Source organism: Physeter macrocephalus, chromosome 2, assembly GCF_002837175.3.
Source record: "Physeter macrocephalus isolate SW-GA chromosome 2, ASM283717v5, whole genome shotgun sequence".
Taxonomy (NCBI): Eukaryota; Metazoa; Chordata; class Mammalia; order Artiodactyla; family Physeteridae; genus Physeter; species Physeter macrocephalus.
In genome coordinates this window covers 120,078,899-120,101,942 of record NC_041215.1, presented here as the reverse complement: position 1 = coordinate 120,101,942, position 23,044 = coordinate 120,078,899, and the positions used below count along the sequence as shown (strand labels likewise).

The window sequence follows — 23,044 nt, the reverse complement described above, 5'->3', positions numbered from 1 at the left end:
CCGCCCCGCGGCATGTGGGATCCCCCCGGACCGGGGCATGAACCCGCGTCCCCTGCATCGGCAGGCGGACCCTCAACCACTGCGCCACCAGGGAAGCCCTCCATTTATCTTAATTGTAGAACTTTTACACAGAAAATGTTCCTATAAGAAAGATTCGTTTCTTGGGTACATGTTGTAGGGACAGAATATGAATTTACTTAACAGATTAAAAAAATTAATCTAATTATTGGGAATTATGGACAACAAAGGATGATCATTCTATCTTGGTTCTTAGGACTATACCATATCAATTTATTCCCCACAAATGACCATTCTGGTCAGAACCAAATTTCAGTTATTTATTCTTCAATGTACAAGAATACCCACCTTTAATCCTACAGGTGTTATACCTTTATCTTAACATTTTCTTTCCCCAGAATATACCTTTCAGTTCTTATACCTTCCTTTCCATCCCCCCCGACCATGTAGTAAATATTATTTTGTAGCACTCCTAAAGTTGTGTTACTCAAAGTGTAGCTCTTACACCACCTACATTGGAATCACCTGGGTATGGGGTAGCCGCCTGTTAAAAATAGATTTTTCATCTTAGACTAAATAAATCAAATCTCTTGGGTAGGATCTAAGAATCTGCATTTTAACAAGTACCTTAGACTTTTCTAAAACAGATTCTTACAAATGCTAACATTAAAAAAAAAAACAAAAAACATTCTGGGACTTCCCTGGTGGTCCACTGGTTAAGGCTCTGTGCTCCCAATGCAGGGGGCCCGGGTATGATCCCTGGTCGGGGAACTAAGATCCCACATACCGCAATTAAGCCCACGCACTGCAGCTACTGAGCCCGCATGCTCTAGAGCCCATGCACCGCAAGTAGAAAAGCCCGCACGCCACAACAAAGAGCCCACGTGCTGCAATGAAGACCCAGTGCAGCCAAAATAAATAAATAAACTAATTTAAAAAATAAAGTTTAGGACTTCCCTGATGTCGCAGTGGTTAAGAATCCGCCTGCCCAGTGCAGGGGACACGGGTTCGATCCCTGGTCCAGTAAGACCCCACATGCCACGGAGCAACTAAGCCCATGCGCCACAACTACTGAGCCTGCATGCCACAACTACTGAAACCCACACGCCTAGAGCCCATGCTCTGCAACAAGAGAAGCCACCGCAATGAGAAGCCTGTGCACTTCAACGAAGAGTAGCCCCCGCTCACTGCTACTAGAGAAAGCCCCCGTGCAGCAATGAAGACCCAACGCAGCCAAAAATAAATGAATAAATACATGTATATTAAAAAATAAATAAATAAAGTTTAAAGCAATAATAAAAAGAAAAAAACCACACTACCAAAGTTTTCATAATCATTTGGGCAAAGGCAGAGAGATACAAGTGTGATAAACAGGAATGACATGCAACTCATGGATATATACCCACCTGTAAAAGTGCTGCAATAGTACCAAATGAATGCCACAGCATGGGTGCAAGGTCAGGAACAGATTCTCGCTTTTTACTTAACTCCAGCAAAGCATTTTCCCTTGTTTCAGGACTGGACAGCTCATTGATCCACTGATAGATCTTTTCTCTATCCACCTGAGCCAGTGCAGTAGGCACAGGCTTCAAGTGAAAACAAGAAAGTAAACGTGAGTTTCATTAGAGTCAAATCAAGTCTTACTCTGCAGTAGCCTTTGGAGGGAACATATTTTTTGTAAATACCAGAGGAGCTTTTCTAAATACATATACTTGATGTAAATGAATTCAATCTATCAAAATCTAAAAGGCACACACTCTTTAATAATTCCATGTTTAGAAATTTATCCTACAGGTCTACTTGGGCTGTACTGAAGATATACCAGAATGTTTACTGTTGCACTATTTTAAAAGCAGAAAACTTGAAGTCTATCAACATCTATCAATAAGGAACTGGTTAAATATACAGGAGTACATTTTTATATGGAATACTACATAGCCCCTTAAAAAAGAGTTAGCTCTATACTGTGCTGATACTAAATAAGAAACAAAAAAAAACCCAAGAAGGGTGCAGAAGAGCATATACGCTTCCATTAACACACACATATATTATTATATATTTATATACAACATTTCTAGAAGTACACAGAAGAAACTGTTAACAGTAGTTACCTCTAAGGTTGGAATTTATATGGGAGACCTACTTGTCTCCCATATAAAATCTTCTGCACATAGTTTAAACTCTTTTTTTTAACCATGTGCCTATAATGGTTTTTGAAAGAAAAAAGTCCTCCCCCATTGCTCTTCCTTCCCCAGTAATTCCAGCATCCCCCTCCATGAAGCAGAAAATCTATGTAATTTGGAAAAGCTCCCCCCTCTAATGATTCTTATACATATTGTACCTCCACCCCTTGGAGATTCATTCACTCCTTACTCATGTAGGGACTATATAAACAGAACATGCTTTCTTTATTGTGCTAAAGAATCTCAATATTCCAAAAAATTTGAGCACTTCTATAATTCTTCATATTTGTCCAATAGGCTTGTTACCTTGGTTAAGTCCCTTAACTATTCTTATCTGGAAGATAAGATAGGAGACTAGAAAAATGATTACCATTGCTATTTCTGGCTCTAAAGTCCTAACAAATTCATGGTGATTTCCATCCCTAGCCCAATATTTTCTCACTTAATTTCCCCCCAAACCATGAGGAATTATAGGGTAGGTAGACAGAAAAAAGGGATCTACACTTGCAGATGAAACTACTAATGCTCAGAGGAATTAACTTGCTCAATTCACCCAAGTACAAAGTTGCATATTCCAATCTTTCTTGAACCATGTTACACCAGCCTCTCACACTATGCACATGTTCCCACTGCACCTTAGTGTGACAGAATGACCTACCCATCGCACAGATATAAAAATGAGGAATAAAAAGGACAACTGTCTTTGCTGAAGAACAGAATGAAGTCTAAGATGGACTTTGAGGAGTAGTCACATTTACTCCAAGCTGAACAACTGCCTTCTATAAATGGAAGCTTGATTAGAAGCTTTTAGTTTAACGTTTATCATTTCTCTTGCTTGCTAGAATGAACCACAAGGTGTTCTGCTAAACAGACTAAAATACCATGTAACTTAAATCCTCTTTAAGTGCCTCAGAGTAATCTGCTAAAAGCTGTTTTGTAATTCCCATCAGTGATGCTCCTCAAGAAAACACAGGCTCCTAAATGATGTAGAAGGAATAGGGTAGTTTTCCTGCCCTCTGCTCCCAACAGCAAAAACAGCATGGTCCAAGCACTTGACTTTTCTATGTTGCCACAGATAGGCCCTTGACTTTAAAAATTATTTTTGGAAATGTAATTCCCACCAGAAGATAGGATATGTTTACATTTAGAGTATTACATCACCTTAAAAGCTCAGTAGAAACAAGGGCTAAAATTTTAGCTTTGGATTTCCTGCCCAGTCTTTTGGATGACCCACAGTCCTAAAGAGGGCCCCACAGACAATGCTCCAGCAATATAGTATCTATCCTGATTAGCCATTACTCATTCCTAGAGGCCTGTCATCCAGACACCAGCATCAGTAAATTCCATCACCCTCTCTAGAGCCAATGTGTGACTTGTACCCAGCACCCTGTACCCTATCCTGTCCTGGGGAACCCTAGGTGAACAACGCCAGGCTGCATTGGTAGACACCAGTCAGCATATGGTAGCTTCTGAACACCTGGTCCTATCTCCACATATTACGTTTCCAGAGCTGGCTTGACTACAGCAGAGGAGATCATGCCCCTGGAGTGGTGCTGGCACTCTGGAGGGTCAATATCTGGTGCCTACTTGGGTCCCTAAGGCCATGACCACCTGCTGCCAGTAATACTCCAACTTCTGAAGTTGCTTGTGGGAACTGCAGCCTCCATTGGACTTTAGTTCTAAGAGAGCTAGGGACGTCAGGTGGGTGGTAATGTGGCTCTCAGGTATAAGCTTAGAGATGAGTTCTGCAGACACTCTAACAACGAGAAGGCAGTTAGGGCAGTTTGGTACCAGGAAATATCTGAGGTAGGGACCCTCCTTTTCATCACCCCTGGTGAATTTTGCCCCAAATTTAATAGGAGGAGTTAGTTTAAACCCACTGAATACCTATTTGCTATCGGATGAATACAATTATTTCTTAAAAGTGAAAGCTTACACACATAGTGCTTACTCTGTTAGGCACTGTCTTAAATAAATACTTGTCATTACCACCCTTATTTCATAGATGAGAAAACTGAGAAGTTATTTAAAAGTGGCAAAGCCCAGGATTTGAATTCAGGTGGTCTGGCAGCAGAGTCCGTACTCTTAACTGCCTTGCTAATGCTGCTTCTCACTTGCCTGAAAGATTAGGTCTGATCTAAACACAACTTTCCAAAAAACTATTTCCTGTGACCTAGACAAAAGAGATAGGAAATATATAAAAATCTCAGACAAAAATTAAAATGTTACTGCTGTTAGTTCAGCAGAATCTGAAAAACAATCAGCACCCATGAACAATATCATTGATACTAAGAGAAATTCTCTACTTATTGAGATTATGAGGTACTTAATAACCAACATTTTAATGGGAAAAGTCAGTGAAATAGTTTGACATAGTTCCCTATGTCAAATAATGGCTCAGATGGGCATAATTCAGCTAGTGATAACCACCAACACACACACACACATACCCCTTCCCTACCTACATCAACAAGTAATTTTATAACACACAAGGAAATTTAGTTATTTTGGAGAATAAAAAGGAAGTATTTTTACTCTTTTATTTTTTTTGGCCGTGCTACTTGCCTTGAAGGATCTTGGAACCCGGGCCCCGGCAGTGAAAGCGCCCGAGTCCTAACCACTGGACCGCCAGGGAATTCCCATATTTTTACATTTTGAATTACGCACTGATTTCTATATTAACTTATATTACCAGACGATTGATAAAATACTTTGGACTTCATCCCTGAATAAAGCCCCAAAGCACAACTCCAGCATCTTACTAGATCTTGATGGTAATAAAAACCCCAAATGAATCTGACTCTCCTTCTGAACCCCAAAGATCATTTAGGCACACCTGTCACAAAAATGTTAGAATCTGAAAATTGATGCCTTCCTAAAAGGGAGTGGGAAGTAAAAGAGGGGGTGGGGTAGATGAGGAAAGAGAGGGAACTGTATTGTACTTTTATTTATTTTTTTTAAAAATTTATTTATTTATTTATTTATTGGCTGTGTTTGGTGTTCGTTGCTGCACACAGGCTTTCTCTAGTTGCGGTGAGCCGGGGCTACTCTTTGTTGCGGTGCGCAGGCTTCTCATTGTGGTGGCTTCTCTTGTTGCAGAGCACGGGCTCTAGGTGTGATGGCTTCAGTAGTTGTGGCACGTGGGCTTGGCTCCAGAGCGCAGGGTCAGTACTTGTGGCACAGGGGCTTAGTTGCTCCGCAGCATGTGGGATCTTCCCCGACCAGGGATCAAACCTGTGTTCTCTGCATTGGCAGGTGGATTCTTAATCACTGTGCCACTAGGGAAGTCCCTGTATTGTACTTTTAAAAAACATGGTTTCGGGCTTCCCTGGTGGCGCAGTGGTTGGGATTCCGCCTGCCGATGCAGGGGACACGGGTTCGTGCCCCGGTCCGGGAGGATCCCACATGCCACGGAGCGGCTAGGCCTGTGAGCCATGGCCGCTGAGCCTGCGCATCCGGAGCCTGCGCTCTGCAACGGCAGAGGCCACAACAGTGAGAGGCCTGCGTACCGCAAAAAAAACAAACAAAAACAAAACAAAACACGGTTTCATTGAATGATCACAGCACCGTGGTTATCATCCTCATTTTACAACTGATGGAACTATGAGTAAACGGTGGGCAGACTTCCTCCTCCTTCAATTCTCTATTTAAAGATTACCTCTAAACATTCCTAGTTCAATTGCTACAATTCTTTACATTTATAATTTACTAATACATTTCTGAAGCTGTAGCTGATACAATTTACTAGCACACACCGTCCAGTGGCAGAGAAGCAAATTTATTTGATTTCCCTTTTGGAGACTACCTAACCTAAACACATTAACAATAACGGCAGGATTGTTAAACCACAAGAGCAGAGGTTAGCATTTCTTGAATTGAAATCTCTGGGTCTTTTCCTTAGAAAAATACACAATTTCAAATTGTTTTGCACATAATTTATTTTTACCTAAAATTTATACATAATTTCAGGGAATTCATAGATCCTGCCTGTACCCCCTTTACAGACCTAGAATTAAGAACATGTTTATCAAGTTTAAGAATAAGAAAGACCTTGGGGGCTTCCCTGGTGGCGCAGTGGTTGAGAGTCCACTTGCCTTTGCAGGGGACAAGGGATCGTGCCCTGGTCCGGGAAGATCCCACATGCCGCGGAGCGGCTGGGCCCGTGAGCCATGGCCGCTGAGCCTGCGCGTCTGGAGCCTGTGCTCGCAACGGGAGAGGCCACAACAGTGAGAGGCCCGCGTACCGCCAAGTTTAGGACTCTGACTTTCCACTGCAGGGGGCCCCAGTTTGTTCCAGGGATCGGGGAACTAAAATCCTGGAAGCTGTGTGTGGTGCGGCCAAAAAAGAATTAAAAATAAATAAAAATAAAAATAATAGAAAAGACCTTGACTTGCAAGTAACTACACAAGTACGTAACTGGAATGCACACTGGATTGGGAGCTAGAAGTGGCTTCAAAACAGTTTTGCTATTTTTACAATTGTGTGACCTAGAATAAATCATTGACTTTTCTAAGCCTCCATTGTATCATTGGTTATATGAGGGAACTAAATTAATTATCAAAGTCTCAGCTCTAAAATCTCAAAAATTTCTTTCTTTAGTTACAAGTGAGAGACTAATCAAACTGGCTACAAAAAAATCAATTTTATTGAGGTACAATTTGCATACAATACAACTTTTAAGTGCACCCATTTAAGTGTACATTTCAATGAATTTTGAGAAACCTATATACCCAAATAACCACCACCACAATCAAGATACATTACTGGACATTCCATTATCCCCCCCAAATTTTCTATACTCCTTTCAGAAAACCGCACACTCAGCCCTCTACTATAGACTAGGTTTGATTTTTCTAGGAACTTTTAATAGGAGGCAATGTTTACTGAACATACTATGTGCCAGTCACTGTGAATTACCTCAAATTATTCTCAAAATTCTAAGAGGAAACAGGTTCAGGGAGGTTTAATATACTAAAGTTCACACAAGCAAGTATATGGCAGAATTACATTTAAACTCTAGTCTACTTCTCTCTAGAATCAGTGAGTCCTACTTGGTCTACAGGACTGAAATCACAAATATTCCTCCAAGCTGAAGAAATTATTTAAGAACCCAATATGGAAGTTTAAGTTTGATATTCTGTTACAGTTGGATTTGAGTAAATAGTGGGTTCAATGAACATACCCAGAGGTAAAGTCATTTATGAGAAGTCTGATTTGGACTATTAGTTATCACCCTCAACACTTCCAACATCAAAAACAAGATCAGGGCTTCCCTGGTGGCGCAGTGGTTGAGAGTCTGCCCCCTGATGCAGGGGACGCGGGTTCGTGCCCTGGTCCGGGAAGATCCCACATGCCGCGGAGCGGCTGGGCCCATGAGCCATGGCCGCTGAGCCTGCGCGTCCAGAGCCAGTGCTTCCCAACAGGAGAGGCCACAACAGTGAGAGGCCCGCGTACCGCAAGAAGAAAAAAAACAAAAACAAGATCAATTACATGTAACTATATACTTTTAGCTATAACCTGCTTAGAATCAGTGGTCCTTTCCTTTTAACAGAAGTGTTAAAAAATGTCTGTACTATCAACTAGGAAGGACTCATTCTCCTCCTTCCTGTTTATTGGTTTGTATGTGGAAAATGTATTTCAAGTAACTTTTTTCTTTCAGTGAAGCTTAATAAGACATTTATCAAAGTGAGTCGCCAATGGTTAACTCCAAGTGTCACTAACACAGGGTACTGATAGTTGGTCTTCCACTTCTGAAAAATTTTAACAGGATGTGAAAAGATATTTAGAACTTAGAAAAGATCCACATTTACCCATAAATGGGAAAGAAATATGATCCCCCCTCTTGAGTAAACTAAAAAATTGTTGTTGATGGCTCTCTTAAACAGAAAATGGCCAAATCTATCAATAAAATTTCATGTTCGAGGACCAAAACAGCTGTTGGTTTTCTTATCGATGAATACATGATAGTGAATAAAAAATGGAATTATATTGAAATAGAGATTATTTCTTAAGTCTGGAGATGACTCAACACATGGCTTTGGGTGTCTACATAATGATGATATAACAAGAAAACACCTTTCTTAATAGTGCCAAAGGGAAATACTAAATTAGCTTAACTATCCTCATATCTTTATAAAATAAGGGCCAGAATGTTCTTCAAAATAACTTTTTAAAAATGGAAGTGAATAAACAAAGAAAAGTTGGTTTATTTGCTTAAATCTTCAACAGGAGACAGCTGTCTGAATTAGATCCTTCAGAGTGCATAATGTTCTTTCTACTTGCCAAAGAGGAGGGGGTCTAGCACTGCTTCAACAAAGAGATATAAAATGACTAATGCAGCTGCTGGTTACGTGGAAAGTGAGGAAAAAGCAAGGGTTTAAGGATGTCAGAATTGCCACTGGAAATTAGTGCGGAAAAAAACCAAAAAACGAAGCATACCCGATGCATCTCTTAAAGGTTTACGTTTGGCTGTTTTAGATCACTAGCATAACATTCATTACAAAAGACCCATGGTATGTGAAGATCTGTGGTTCTATTAAGCTGAAGCAGTCTTCAAGGTCCATAACAGGTGATTTGTTACTTTGCTGAGGCAGGAATTAGAGTCCCAAGGCTGAAGTCTGGGAGCAAGTCTTTTAATCAACGAATGAACCTAGCCAACCACTGAGCACTTTCTTATTCTTATTTAATACAATCCTGTGGGGTATTTCTATTTAGTAGATGTGAGAAAGAAATTATATTCTGCGATGGCAATAATGAAGATGTTAGGATGTATTCTGCAAAGAATGAGAAGAGTCCACTATACTACAAATTACTGGCATAATAAAATACTAAAGGAAAGAGTTAAAATTTAAGACACATCCCAAATGATCTCAATTCCTCCATCTAGTGAATAACATCCTGCATTCGTATGTGATCACATTCTCCTTTGATAGTACTATCTCCCGAGCTGAAGTGATTTACTTGTTATTTAAAAAAAGAAACAAAGATACACACAAATTTTCATCATCAGACAAAAAGTAAGCAACTTCTCAAGAGGTTTAGATTACTGCAGGCACTGCTGCATGTATTATTAACTCCTCAATTTTTAGTGAGGGATATATACCATTAGTGTCCCTTTACCCAGATCAGAATAACACAGGCAGTTTAGCCTAATGGAAGGCATTAAGGGTTGGGAAAGAGGTGGCTCAACTTTTTTTTTGCTTCAGATTCACTAACCAAATATTCCAGTGAATGAGTGGTACAAATGAACTTGTCAGAGCTTTTGTGTAGTCCAAACAGCATAACAGGTGAAAAAGTATCAAAAGCTCAATTTCTAAATAAAGGTAAGGCACTGTAAATTTACTTGAAGAAACACCTACTGAGTATTTTAAGTAATGAACCACAGCTCTAATGGCTGTTCAAAAGATGTATTAGGGAGCAAGTGAAAAGGAATTGAATAGGTAGAGTCTGGGGAGGCACAGGTGAAAGAGTAGCTTGGTATCAAAGCCTAGAGAAGACAATCAGATTTTGAGAGATGGATGAGCCAACCTTAGCAGAATCCTTTGTTTAACCTGCCCCCCTCCTACCAGCAACAACCTCATTTTCTGACTAGCTTCTTCCCATATTACATGTAAAATCTGGAAGAAACAAAAAAGCTGGGGAAATTGCAGTCACCTAGTTAAGAGATATATAAAAGGTACCTCTCTGTGAAAAGTTACAAACACTTTAGAAACATGGTGCCAGGAGGCAGAGATGCCACTGGCCCTGGAAATGACAATGCTGTCTATAGCCTAGTCACACTCATCTCACTTTCCGACTTTAAAGTTGAGGCAACTTTTGTCCTCTATTTAGGATTTATGTTATTTTGCCTGGTAATGCAATTTTAGTATATTACTCTCCTTAAGTCACTTCACCTTGGTGAAACTGAAAAAGTTGGATGGGCATTCAGAAGAATATGCTCGAATCACAAGATCCTGTCTGCCCATTACGGCTATTTGCTCTCAGTAGTCATCTCCCTCATCTATACGGCGTTATTCAGCAAAATATTTGAGCCCTTACTTGGTGCCAGGAACTGACCTGGCACTGGAGTAACCATATAAACAGGACCCACATGATCCCTGTCCCTGACCTCAAAAGAGGGACAAATAACAAACAAGTAAATGAATACAAGAATTACAAATTGGGATCAATTCTTTTTTTTTTTTTTTAATTAATATCAATATCAAAATATTGATATTCAACATCAAATCAAAAATTATCTGGCATGCAAGGAAGCAGGGAAGCTTTATGTGTAATCAGTAGAGAAATCAATCATAAAGGACTTTTTTTTACGGTACGCGGGCCTCTCACTGCCGTGGCCTCTCCCGTTGCGGAGCACAGGCTCAGCGGCCATGGCTCACGGGCCCAGCCGCTCCGCGGCATGTGGGATCTTCCCGGACCGGGGCACGAACCCGTGTCCCCTGCATCGGCAGGCGGACTCTCAACCACTGCGCCACCAGGGAAGCCCCGGGATCAAGTCTTTGAAGGGTGCTCTAACAGAGAAAAGTTGGGGGGTTACAGAACTACTTTAAATAGGGCAGTCAGGGACGGCAACTCTAGAGAGATTTATACAGAGACCTGAGGGAAAAGGAGCTGGAGACCACATGGGTAGGGGTGTGTGTGTGTGTGTGTGTGTGTGTGTGTGTGTGTGTGTGTGTGTGTGTGTGTGTGTGGTGTGGTGTGGTGTGTGTGTGGTGTGTGTGTGTGTGGTGTGTGTGTGTGGGGGTGTGTGCGCGCGCGTGTGTGGTGTGGTGTGTGTGTGTGTGTGGTGTGGTGTGTGTGTGTGTGGTGTGTGTGTGTGTGTGTGTGTGTGTGTGTAAGAGATGCAACCTAGAGTGGAAAAGCGTTAAGTAGAAGAGCTGTAACGGCGGCCAGTGTAGCTGGAGCCTGCGGAGCAAGTGACAGAAGAGACTGAAAACCTGGATAAGGAACATAACGTTCAGGGAAGGCCTTGTAGGCCAAGGCAAAGAGTTTGGATTTTCTCTCAATGCAATGGGAGACCACAGGATTACTTCACATAGGTTAATTTACACTATTTGTTTTTCTTGGTAAAAGATCACGCTGGTAAAGTGAGATGTGTGAAAAAAGGTTTTAAGCGCAGAGAACCGTCAGTCGGACATAGTAACTATTCGCTTCTCCGGGTCTCAGCTTTTGCATCTGTAAAGCAAGTGGTTTGAGCTAGAAGCCATTCCTCCCCGCCGCGATGTGCCTAAGCAGGGAGTTCCGAGAGCACGGGCAGTGTCAAGCGGACTGCGGAAGTCCCCTCGCCCCCGCCAACGCCAAGCACGCAACTGGCTCCCTGAAACTGTTGGTGAGCGAAATGAATCAATGAATGGCCCGTCCGGGCCGCGAGGAAGGCGCTCCAGCCGCGGTACCAGGCCTCGGGGCCAGAAAAGAACACGCTACGCGGCGTCAGAGGCCGCGGGAGCTGGCCGGCGAGGAAAGTGGGGGCCGGCTCCGCCACAGCCAAGCGCGGCGAGGAGGGGGGCCGGGGCCTCGCGGGTTGAGGGCAGGAGGAGCAGGACTCCCGGCCCGACAGAGGGAGCTAAGAGAAAAGGCCGAAACGGCGGGCTGAGGAGGCGTTCTGGGCCCAGGCTGGGCGGCCCACTCACTTACCGCAGCCGTAGCCAGACTGTGCATGTTGGGAGCGGCCGCCGCTCTCCTCCCACCGCAGGACACGCCCGACCCGCGTCCCAGCTTCAGCGCCTCTGCCGCCGAAGCAGATGAGCCGCCACAGCCGCCATCCGCCTCCGGCTCGCTCCGCCCCTTCGCAGCCCCTCTGACCTTTCACCCCTGACCCCGCCCACACAACCTCTTCCCGCCTCCCAGCTCTTGGAGTTAACAGTCCTAGAGTTTGTCCTTTGTCCCTTAAGTTTCCGGACCGGAAGGACATCCGCCACCTACTAGTCCCCGCATCCCCGGCTTGGAGCAGGTATCTCCAGAGAAGGGCGTGAACTCTGACCCTTCTCCGGAGGCCAGTGAAGGGCGGGAAAAGCCGGGAAGTCCCGGGAGGACAAGTAGTGCGCATGCCCAACTGGGCCGAGTAGGAGGGAAAGGGTGGGAGGGAGAAAGTGAGTGAAGTAGGAAGTGCGCGTGCGTACTACGGTCCGGGCTGGGGCGAGACTTCGCTCGGTACTGGGGCGGGGCGAGGGCGTAGAAGGGGCGGAGTTTTCAGGCTGGCGCGCACGCGCCTCATCTGCTAGCGTCGGGTGTGCGTGCGTGCGTGCGTGTTTGCGTGTGGTCACAGTTCCCGCCATCAGCCGCTCTCCCTGACTTGGGGGAGCGAGCGGCCCCTCTCTTTCGTGCCCGGTGTCCCTTCCTTCCTAACCCCCGGCTCCTCCCCCTCCGTGCGGACTCCGTGCTTCCGGCAGGCCTGTCCGAGGCCCCGGACTCGCAGGCACAGGTAAGGTGGGCCCGGCGAGCGTCTCAACTGAGCCTTTTTACCCTGGCACCCCAGTCCTGGCTCCCCCAGCCCCCCCGGCCCACCCACCCCGTGCGGTCCGCCCACTTGGCGTTCACTCTTCTGGAGTTCGCCCCGCTGCTGCTCAGCCCGCCCCCATCCTCGCGACGCCCCCTCTGGCCTCACAGGTACTCCACTTAGATCTTTTCCCAGGCTTTTCCTCTCTTTTGACCTGGTCTTTACTGTCACTCGCTCCCTCCGCGACCCGAACCTGACCCCTCTTTGCTAGGGGCTATCGTCGTCCGCCACTCGTCCCTTAGCGAGGCCTGCTATCTTTTCAGGTGACTTCCGTTGCCGCACGTCCATCAGGCCTTGGGATATGATACTGTTTCACTCTCTTGGCTGTTCTTCACCTTCTCTTTCCTAACCATTTCTCACTAAAAGGCATGATTTGTATTTTTTAGTGCCTTTGGTTGGTCCCCATCTCTAGCCATCAGATCAGGTTGTCACGTTTACCTGTTTTAGGTCATGATCCGTGAAAGGAAATGATAATTGATGACAAAATTCTGTGTCTGAAGAGTTGGCCTGATTTTGTAATCCTTTCAAAATTTAGGCTCTGTGTAAATACCTTTTTTGGGGTGGCAGTGTCTGACAAGTCTCTAACAGGAAAAGCTATCTAACAGGGGATGTCAATTAGGCAGTTGGGATATACTGGGTTGGAGCTCAGAGGAGAGCTCTGAGCTGGATATATAGGTAAACGTATATTATATATAGATGTCATCTGTTATGTTGATAGTAATTGAAGCTATGGATGTGGATGAAATTGCCTAAAGAGAGTGCAGTGCTAGAAAAGAAAGGGACCTAGGATGGAGCACCTGAGGGATTCTTGGTGTTTAGTAATCGGATAGAGGAGTACAAGTCTTGTAGGAAAGGTAAAGGAAGTTATCAGTAATGTTGAATTCTGCTGAAAGGTAAAGTTGAATGAGGACTGAAAGGCCTGTTGACATCAAAGTAATCGATGATCATAGGGAGAGATGTTTGATGGAGTAAAATGGTTATCTGGGTTCAGTCCTAGGTTGTTCTCCTTTTACTCTTCCCTTCCACCCTATGCTTTAAATTCTACCTGTATATTGATGAGAAGTTTTATTTCCAGCATGTTCCTTTTGTTTTCAGCTCAAGATCTAAATAGCCAACTGTCTGCTTGACATCTCAACTGATTTTTTTTCGTAGGAATTTCAAATATAACATGTCTGAAACCAGTCTTAATTCTCTCCATACCCAAATGCTTTCTCTTCCGGCGTCCTATTTCATTAAGGGGTATATCCATTTATCCATTTACATAGTCTAGAAACTTGAAAGCCCTCATCCCATGTATCTATACCCTCTTCAGGTTCTGTTTATTCTTACTTTCATTATATGTCTTGAATCTATTTCTGTACTTTTTCATTAGCACTTTTCTAGTTCAAGCCACAGCCCTCTCTCACCTGGATTTAATGTTTCCTATCTTCTCATCTGTAAAGTGGGAATAATAATCACCTTATTGGATTGCTATAAGGATTAAATTAAATAGCCATGGTAAGCACCTGACGTAGAGTAAACAGCCAGTGAGCATTCATTGTTATTGTAATTGTCGTTATAAGCTGAATCACTTCAATACTCTCCCGTCTGGTTGTCCTAATTTCTTTCATTCTTGCTCCTTTCACTCTCTTCCCCAGACCCAAACAGACCACATCACTTTTCCATTCAGCAGTAACCCCTCATTTCCCTGCTTAAAAACCCACCCCGGTCCTTAAATCAGGTACCCTATTATAATCTTTCATCACGCCCGAACTTTATACCATTTTTCAGAACTTTTAATTATATATTTACTTGTGTGATTATTTAAAATGTGTCTTATACTAGAATATGGGTTAGGAACTATTTCATTTCTATTTCTCAAGAATTTGTTGAATGAGTAAATAAATTGGAGCTTGCTATAAGAAGCATCATGTCTTTGGGAAACACCAGCTTACTGATATTCTTATCATCTGATGACAAGCATCTTTTTTCACTCTGCAGACAAATTAAAGGACACAAAAAGCCAAAGGGTTTTCCAGCTTTGGATGATTTTACCCATTCTTATGTCATAGAATCATTCAGATTTTAGACTCTTTGAATTGGAGATAAACTTTATCAAGGTCAACTTCTCTCTTTACTTTCAGCGACCACACTAATTTTATCTCTTTGTGCATTTGTTTTATGGATCTTTTTCGGAAAGAAAGCCCTTAGAAATCAGAGCAGTGGTTTATATATTTTAACAACAGGTTAAACTATGAGACCAGTGAAGATGAGGTTTCCAAAAATATATAAAGGAAAATTCCATGTTTAAGTAAGCGGTTGGTGGTAGTTATGGAAGAAAATACTAAAATTTAATAATTTGTGTGTGTAGAACAGGATTTATGTTGAGTAATAGAAAATTAAAAGTAGGAGTGCCAAACACAGAAGCATTTGGATTTATTTTATAGATAGTGATGAGCTGTTAAAAATGTTTGGGAGAAAGTTTCAGTTAAGCAAAATGAATAAATTCTAGAGATAAGCCGTACAACATTGTACCTATAGTTAACAATACTGTATTGTACACTTAAACATTTGTTAAGAGGGTAATCTCATGTGAAGTATTCTTACCAAAGTAAAATTTAAAAAATTTTTTTAATGTTTGGGAGGGGAATTAGCATCAGTAGCATGTATTTTCACATTTACTAACTGTTATTTTGTTGGGAGTACAAAAGAAAATAAGACAGGGCCCCTCCACCCTCCCCCTGCCCCTTTAGAGAGAAAGTTAAGGGGACACACTTTAGTTAGTAAGAGATAAAAAGAATAGTCCTTTAGAAAGGGTATTCTAGGATAAAGGAGTTATTGGATAGAAAAATCTTGAGAGAATGGAGACTGGAAGGTGGTTGCTACAAATCATTGGGGATGCAATAAGGTAGTGGTTAAAAACATGGCTTTTGGTGCTAGACTTAGTTTTGTCTCTTACTGACTCTGTAATCATGGATAAATTACCTGATCTCTCTAAGCCTCAGTTTCCTCATTTGTAAAGTAGAGATATTAATAATCCCCATCCTTTAGGATTATTGTGACGATTATGAGATATTGCATGTATGGTGCTTAGTACTGTGCTTAGTAAATGTTGCATAATAAATATTAGGTGGGAAGAATGGCAAAGTGATGCATTTCTGAATTAGGGTAGTAGTGATGAAAAGACTGTATTTTAGATAAATGAGAATGAGGTTAAAGCTGATGCTAAGATCTTTTTGCCTGAATGACAGTGGAAGGTCAAATGTAGGGAAGTCTGGGGAGTCTGTTAAAGAGGGCGTGGACTGTGTCATGTTCACATGGGTATCCCTAACACAGTGCCAACAGATTGGAGTAGCTCAATAAATATTTTTTACTAAGTGAACAAAGGAGTTTAAAGTTGACATTATAGTATTCAAGAAGGCAGTGAGAAATGTTTGGGTAGAGCTTCAGGGAAAGTTGAGGCTTTGAGAGGCCTAAATTTGGGAAACAAGCCCATGAAGTTAGTTTTGAAAGAAAAGTAAAAGCCAAGTTTACCCACCTTTTGAAATTTGTATCAACACATCATGGAAGTGGTATTTTAAGATTTAAGACATCGTTATGTAACAATGTTTATAAAGTCAACAAAGGATACACTCTTTTTTTCATTGCCTTCTTAGTTTCAAAATGTAGCAGGAGTAAATTAACCAAGACACAAATTGATGAAGGTGCAGTCCCTCGTTTTCCACAGCAGATATATCCCTAGAGTTCTGTTGATTATGTGTGTGTGTATATGTGTATCTTGAGCATTAAATGTTTTCAGTAAAGTAATTCGTGGTTTTTAAGTAGTCAAAGGGTTAATTTTTGTTGTATAAATGATCACTTTTTAAAAATTTTAATTTTGTAAATGAATTTTTTTAAAAAAAGGCACACTTATATTTTCTTTAGCTGAGTTGATGGCTCCCGGAGAACTGGCATAGCTGCAGAATATGAGTAGTTCCCCAAGAAGAGCGCATTGCCTTTGGCACAAGGATCAGAATAAAGGTGAATTGTTATTACATAGGGTTTTTCAGTAAAAGTCACTGAAAAGTAAGTAATGTTTTTATTTTGGATATATGTTTCCAAGAGTATGCAAACTGTCAAGAATTGACAGTTTTCTTCTATTTTATAGTAATAGTTTTGTGCTTTAGCATGCTTTCTTAAACCACAGAATACCCTCTGGATAAGAATGTTTCAAAGCAGTACCTAAAATATGAGCATCTAAATAACTGTAGAGGGTATAGAAACATTTTTGCCAGTGTTGTTGATTGAGCTTTCATAGACTGCTCAGAATTGAACAGTAATTTTAACAATAGTGAAGAAATTTAGGGCAAAGGGAATCTCTTTGGGTGTACTTAAAGAATAATTGGTTTTTCTTGTACTTTGTCTTCCTAATATTGCTTTGATAGTGAATTAGCATTAGAGTTCAGTGAAACCTTGTCTTTGTCCTAGGTTCATAGAAAGTTTAACTGTTACTGGATCATGCTAGATACCAAAAAGGAAACTTAGTGTTCTTTCTCTTAACCAAGTAGGGCAAACCCTGATAATATGATCAGTGTACAAAAGTAAATATAGTTAATTCATTTAGTGCAAGAGCAGATAATGGACTAGCTTGAGGCATTAAGAAAAAATCTTATTGATTCTGCCAATTTTATGTCCTGTACCTTTTAGATTTTTTCTCGTAGAAGAAAGAGAGATTGCTAGTAGAAATGGTTAAGAAAATGTTCAGTATCTGATGTAAAATTTTATACAAACCAAAACTCTGCATCAAAATGAGAATTATATCTAGCGAAATCATGTATTACATATAGAGAGAATTATATAGAGGGAAACAGAAGTAACCAATAAAGTTTTTTTATTGAACTTTCAAATCTTCACCTCCAAATCTTGTTAAATAATCTAATTTTTAAAAATACGTTTTCGTTGGAGGAATTCAAGGTCAGTGTCCTTTACTTGCATTTTGGTCTTTAAGGAAAGCACTAAGATAATTGGGTTTTATGTTATTCGCTTTTAATTTGGCACCCTGACATAAGGAAAGATGAGGTAATTTGATAAACCTCTGTCTTTAAGTGGAGTTTCTTCATTGAACAGTAAATTATATGAATCCCAGATTAGGCAAGTTTAGTAATGTTTTTTGTTTTAATAATGCATTCTGTAACTGCATATTCTTGTTTTTCATAAATGATTTTTCTCTCATTGAATCTTAACAAGATATGTGGACAGCTTTGCATTTAGGAGAAATTCAGATGCACGTAGAAAAAGCCTAGATGTAGTATTCAGAAGGTGAGGTATACAGTGCAGAGTGATACTCTTGTAGAGAGCTTAGTAAACATAATCCTATATTGGCCATATAAAAGGGATTTATGGTTCTGGTATCTGCTGCTGTATATTTTAACAGTAAATCGAATGAAGTTGATAGTGCTGATTTGTTCATTATTCTTGAATAATGAGTTTGTTTCTTGTGTGCCAGACACTGTCCTAGTGGGGATGCAAAGACTAAAGAACATATTCCCTGTCTTCAAACAGCAAAGTCTAGCTAGAGAGAGACAAAGAGGTAAATAGACAGTTTATAGTACAATATGATAAATGCTCCACTAGAGGTAAGCACAGGGTACAAGAGAAGAGAAAAGCATTCAGTGCTGTCAGTGTGGATATGGGGTGAGAGAAAAAGTGAAAGATAACTAGGAAAGCCTTCTTAGAGAAAATAATATCTAAATTGAGTTTTGATTTTATAGCCAGGAGAAGAAAAAAAGGGGGGTGGTGGGGGATGGGGAGAGTAGGTTAAAAATCCTGCAGACGTAGACCACAGTGTGGTACAGTGGCTTGAGAACATATGCCTTTTCTAGGGAAATTGTAGGTAGTTCAGATGGCTGGATTTGGAGGGTTTGTTGGGGATAGAGAGGTAAGCAGGGCCTGGATCATGAAGAGTGTTTATGCCATGTTAATGAGTCTAGATTTAATTGTGAGGGCATTGGGGAGCTGTTGAATGATATTGAGGAGAGTGATGTGATTTGATCTGAAGTTCACTATAAAGATGTCTGGAAGGTATATGGAGGTAGAAATGACAACCTTACCTTCCATTTCCAGTCCAATACCAATAATCATCAAGAGAGAAGTCAAAGATAACTCATGTTTCTGGCATGGGCAACTGGAGTAGGAGAGGGGCCACATATTCTTGGCAGTGCTGAGAGACAGAGTGGAAAAAATCTCAAGGCTATATCTAAATGATGAAGCACCAAATTATTAATTGTAAAAAAAGCATTACAAACACATTGCTGGCCCAGATTTTGTAGTTACTAGTTTGAGCAAAATGTCACATTAACAGGTCTGTAAACAGTAGTGGCCTCTATTACTTTGATGGATTCATACACCCAGCCAATTATACTATCTAAATCTGGCCACAATTAGGCACTCAAAAAATTTGATGAGATGAGTGAGTAATAGTAGAGGACTTAAATGCATAATACCTTTAACTATTCAAAGTGTTTTTATATCTCTCTTTAAAGTTATTCTTAGCTGTTTGATGTACAGCACCTAGAGGCCTCGAACTAGGATTCCCCAGGCTGTATTCTACCTACAGGTGGGTTTTGTTTGATTTGTGGCTTTTAAAAATAAGTTTGAATTCATTGCCCACAATTTAAAATGGGCAGTTGACATAAAATTTGGATGTCATTTTCTTGAAGAATTAGATGATCTGGCAATGCTAGGTTCACTGTTTCTACATGGCAAAACCGGCTAGATTTGAGTAGCAGTTTTCATATTCTGCCTGCTTAAATCATTTGTGTCACCTACCTGCCCTCTATAGGCAGTGAGTTGGTGACCCTTGTTAACAAGTTATTTGTCTGGGATCTTTGGATAAAGAGGTGTTGCAGACAAGGAATAAATTCAGAAAGTGGACAGTAATTCCATTCATATTGAAGCTGCTGCCTGTTGACTGCTTAATGTGTGTTAGTTCATTTAATATTGCAACACTATAGCATTTTCATATTCCTGTTTTACAGTTGAGAAAACTAGTTGTTAGGAAAGGTAAGTTACAAATTAGTAAGTGACAGAGCTGGCTCTTGATATCTAGATCTAGTATGCTTTTCCTTTGTACATATACTACTACTTTTAGCTTTTCTAGTTGAGCTGTTTAGGCAGAGGCAAAGTTTAATGATTTTTAATTTATTAAATTATAAGCAAGAATCTGTATTAGAGGCAATGTTTTTAGAGATTTAAAGGCTATAGTATAAATTTTGTTTTAATTTTAGATCATTGCATATATGTGTGTATGTGTGTAACACACACTATTTGATAACATTTTTTGCTGTTACTGTAATTGTATTTACTTGCTGACATCTGGTAAGCTGATTTGAAGAGTCTTAGACATTCTGTCATTTCTGTAAGTATCAGAAGTTCACTTGGGAAATTTGAATATTTGTCAAAGATAAAATTGGTAAATATTCTTTCCAAGAATGGTAATATTAAGCATAAATGGTAGGTGGATCTTAGGAACAGGGTTTTTTTTGGTTAGGCTGTTTTCCCTAGAAAGTAAATGATTTTCTCAAGTAATATAATTCTTTAGGTTAAGCTAATTTGATTACTCTCACAATTATTTATTCATTTAAGCTAATTTGATTATTCTCACAATTAATTACTCATTATTCTCACAGTTATTTATTATTTATTCACATATGGATATGCATAGACTACCAACTGGTAGAAAGAATTACTTGGTGATATGATTTGATGTTTTGCTAGGAACTCAATTCTAACAAGAGTCAGCTGACTGAAAATATTTTTTTACTTATATTTGAAATTCAAGATCCTTTAGCATCATGAAGGAAGGTAAAAGTTGCTCGTATTGCCATGGGCACTCACACTGAGAATGGAATCTTTAGTATTCCTGATTGTCTTGCCTTTAGTGGCAGCAGTATGGTTGTTAATGGTACAAAATGCAAAATTTAGGCACTAATGGACACGGGTACATGGCAAAGGAGAGAACATGTGCAGAAAAAATAAAAGGTGGGTAAATTCAGTCACTGAATGTCAGTGACTGCTTCATTTGTTTTTCTTACCTGTGCCATCCAGCTAACCAAAGCCTTTGAGGATACTTAGCAAGAGGTAGTTTATTGAAATGGAGAAAAGGACATAAGATGGTTCATTAAATGTTCTCTTTCAAACTCTTGTTTTAATCACTAGTAAATTGTAACTTATTATTTTATTTTATTTTTCTTCCTTAGAATCTGTCAGGTGAAGGTATATTTTTTTCTTTTTAATTTGGCTAGAAGCAATTTATTTTTAAAGAAAGTATGTCTCCTCTGAAGATACATGGTCCTATCAGAATTCGAAGTATGCAGACTGGGATTACAAAATGGAAAGAAGGATCCTTTGAAGTTGTGGAAAAAGAGAATAAAGTCAGCCTAGTAGTTCACTACAATACTGGAGGAATTCCAAGGATATTTCAGGTATTACCAAATTTTGATTTGGAATAGATCTTCAATCACATGCTTTAGTGAATAACTGTTCTGTGCCATACTAAGTATCATGGTAGCCCTCCTAGATTACTATTTCTTGCTTCTTATTTCCAGGACACTAATACTATTAGGTATATATATTATAAATTATTCAGCAAAATTGTTGATGGTGTATAATAAAGAGTAGGAAGTAGTCACCATTATTGAAAAGAAAACTGGTGGGAGGAAGCTGAGAGGAGCTGAGTTTGGATACTATCTATCTAAGCTATGTTTAAAACCACATTAGGATAACTTCAGTTATTTTTCCCCCCTCAACATATACGATAAATTCATCACCATTTAGTGTTAGCTTTTTTTTTTTTAATCATTCCTTAAGCCTTTATTTCAACTTAAAACATCCCTCAAGTTTTTGATGTAGGGCCAAGGCCTGTCTTTTGAGTTTAGGGCCTCCCATTAGTGCTTTGCATCCTACTTCTCATATAAGCCACACGTCCGAGGGTTTCACAGTCATTTTCTCAGTTTCTTTAAAGTGGAGTGAGATCTTAAAAACATTTTGTGAGGCAATCAGATTTTTCCAGATTTAATGATGTTTTACAGTTGGCTCTCCCACGCCTAAGTTGACAGTACACTTTTAGTAACTCACCTTTAATGTGCCTTTCCCAGACATTCAACTTGGATCTTATAGAAACAACTTATCTCTTTTGCACTCATATTTCTTTACTTTAAGTAACTTTAATAAAATTGTGTAATTACAATTATAGGAAGAACCAGCATAAACAGCTTTGGGAACAAACAGATTGGATTTTGGTGAGCAGACAACTCCACTGGTGAGAGTGGCAGGGTGCAGACCTGCTAGAGTAGCCACTACTGGCTGTGATCACGCAGCATATCGTGGACCTTGTCTTTACATTTGTAGAGGGAATGGAGACCACAGATTAGTCAGTTAAGTGTCGGCCACCTAAGAGAGCCCTGGCTCAGTATGGCTTCTGTTCCAGAAGATGAATACCTTGAAGATCTAGGTTTTATCTTTGGTTAGTTCCAGAACCTAGCACAGTGGTGGGTATATAGTGGGCCCTCAATAAACATTGATAAACTAGCTAACTGACTATACCAACAAAAACAAAACTCAACTTTGCTGCTGCACATCTTCTGGTGAGGGTCTTAAGCACCATTCCACTGTGCAGAAGTTGGATTAGAGAGAAAGAGCTAGCAAATGAATTCCTAATACTGCTGTAAGATGAGATGATGTATACCATTAAGTAGTAAAATGGAAGGCAGCTATAAAGAAGTGAATTTTGTGTAATATGTAATTAACCCAGGTAACTGACTAACACAAAATAATAGTGAGACAATACACTTGATAACATCTTATAAAGGATTAGATAATATTCTTATGTGAGGAAAAAATCCACATTTACAACCACAGTATTTGACTGCAAAAAGCCTCACTGAGATTATGTTCTGGACCAGCCGGGTCAAGAAAAAATTTCCCTGACTGATGTTTCCTTGCAGTATTGAGTTTATTTTTATTTTTTAAATAGATCTTTATTGGAGTATAATTGCTTCACAATACTGTGTTAGTTTCTGTTGCACAACAAAGCGAATCAGCCATATGCCTACACATGTCCCCATATCCCCTCCCTTTTGAGCCTCCCTCCCATCGTCCTCCCTGTCCCACCCATCTAGGTCATCGCAAAGCACCCGAGCCGCCGATCTCCCTGTGCTATGCTGCTGCTTCCCACCAGCCAACTATTTTACATTCGGTAGTATATACATGTTGATGCTTACTCTCACTTTGGCCCAGCTTTGCCCTCCCACCCTGTGTCCTCAAGTCCATTTACTATGTCTACGTCTTTATTCCTGCCCTGCAGCTAGGTTCATCAGTACCTTTTTTTTTT

General features: G+C 40.4%; 2 protein-coding genes across 2 annotated transcripts in view; one reads left to right on the top strand and one right to left on the bottom strand.

Moving 5' to 3' along the window:
- Positions 1-11,985, bottom strand: part of CNOT9 (CCR4-NOT transcription complex subunit 9) — a 29,679-nt gene extending 17,694 nt beyond the window's left edge. Inside the window, exons 1-2 of the mRNA XM_007121446.3 lie at positions 11,835-11,985; positions 1,425-1,604 (exon numbers count right to left, since the gene is read on the bottom strand). Coding sequence (XP_007121508.1) covers positions 1,425-1,604; positions 11,835-11,858 — 204 coding nt within the window. The 5' untranslated portion in view covers positions 11,859-11,985. The remainder of the gene's footprint in view (positions 1-1,424; positions 1,605-11,834) is intronic.
- Positions 11,986-12,435: 450 nt separating this feature from the next.
- The window catches only part of USP37 (ubiquitin specific peptidase 37), an 89,547-nt gene continuing 78,938 nt past the window's right edge, over positions 12,436-23,044 (top strand). The window contains exons 1-4 of the mRNA XM_055090008.1: positions 12,436-12,621; positions 16,600-16,695; positions 19,197-19,270; positions 20,913-21,137. Of these exons, the coding sequence (XP_054945983.1) occupies positions 20,982-21,137 (156 nt within the window). The 5' untranslated portion in view covers positions 12,436-12,621; positions 16,600-16,695; positions 19,197-19,270; positions 20,913-20,981. The remainder of the gene's footprint in view (positions 12,622-16,599; positions 16,696-19,196; positions 19,271-20,912; positions 21,138-23,044) is intronic.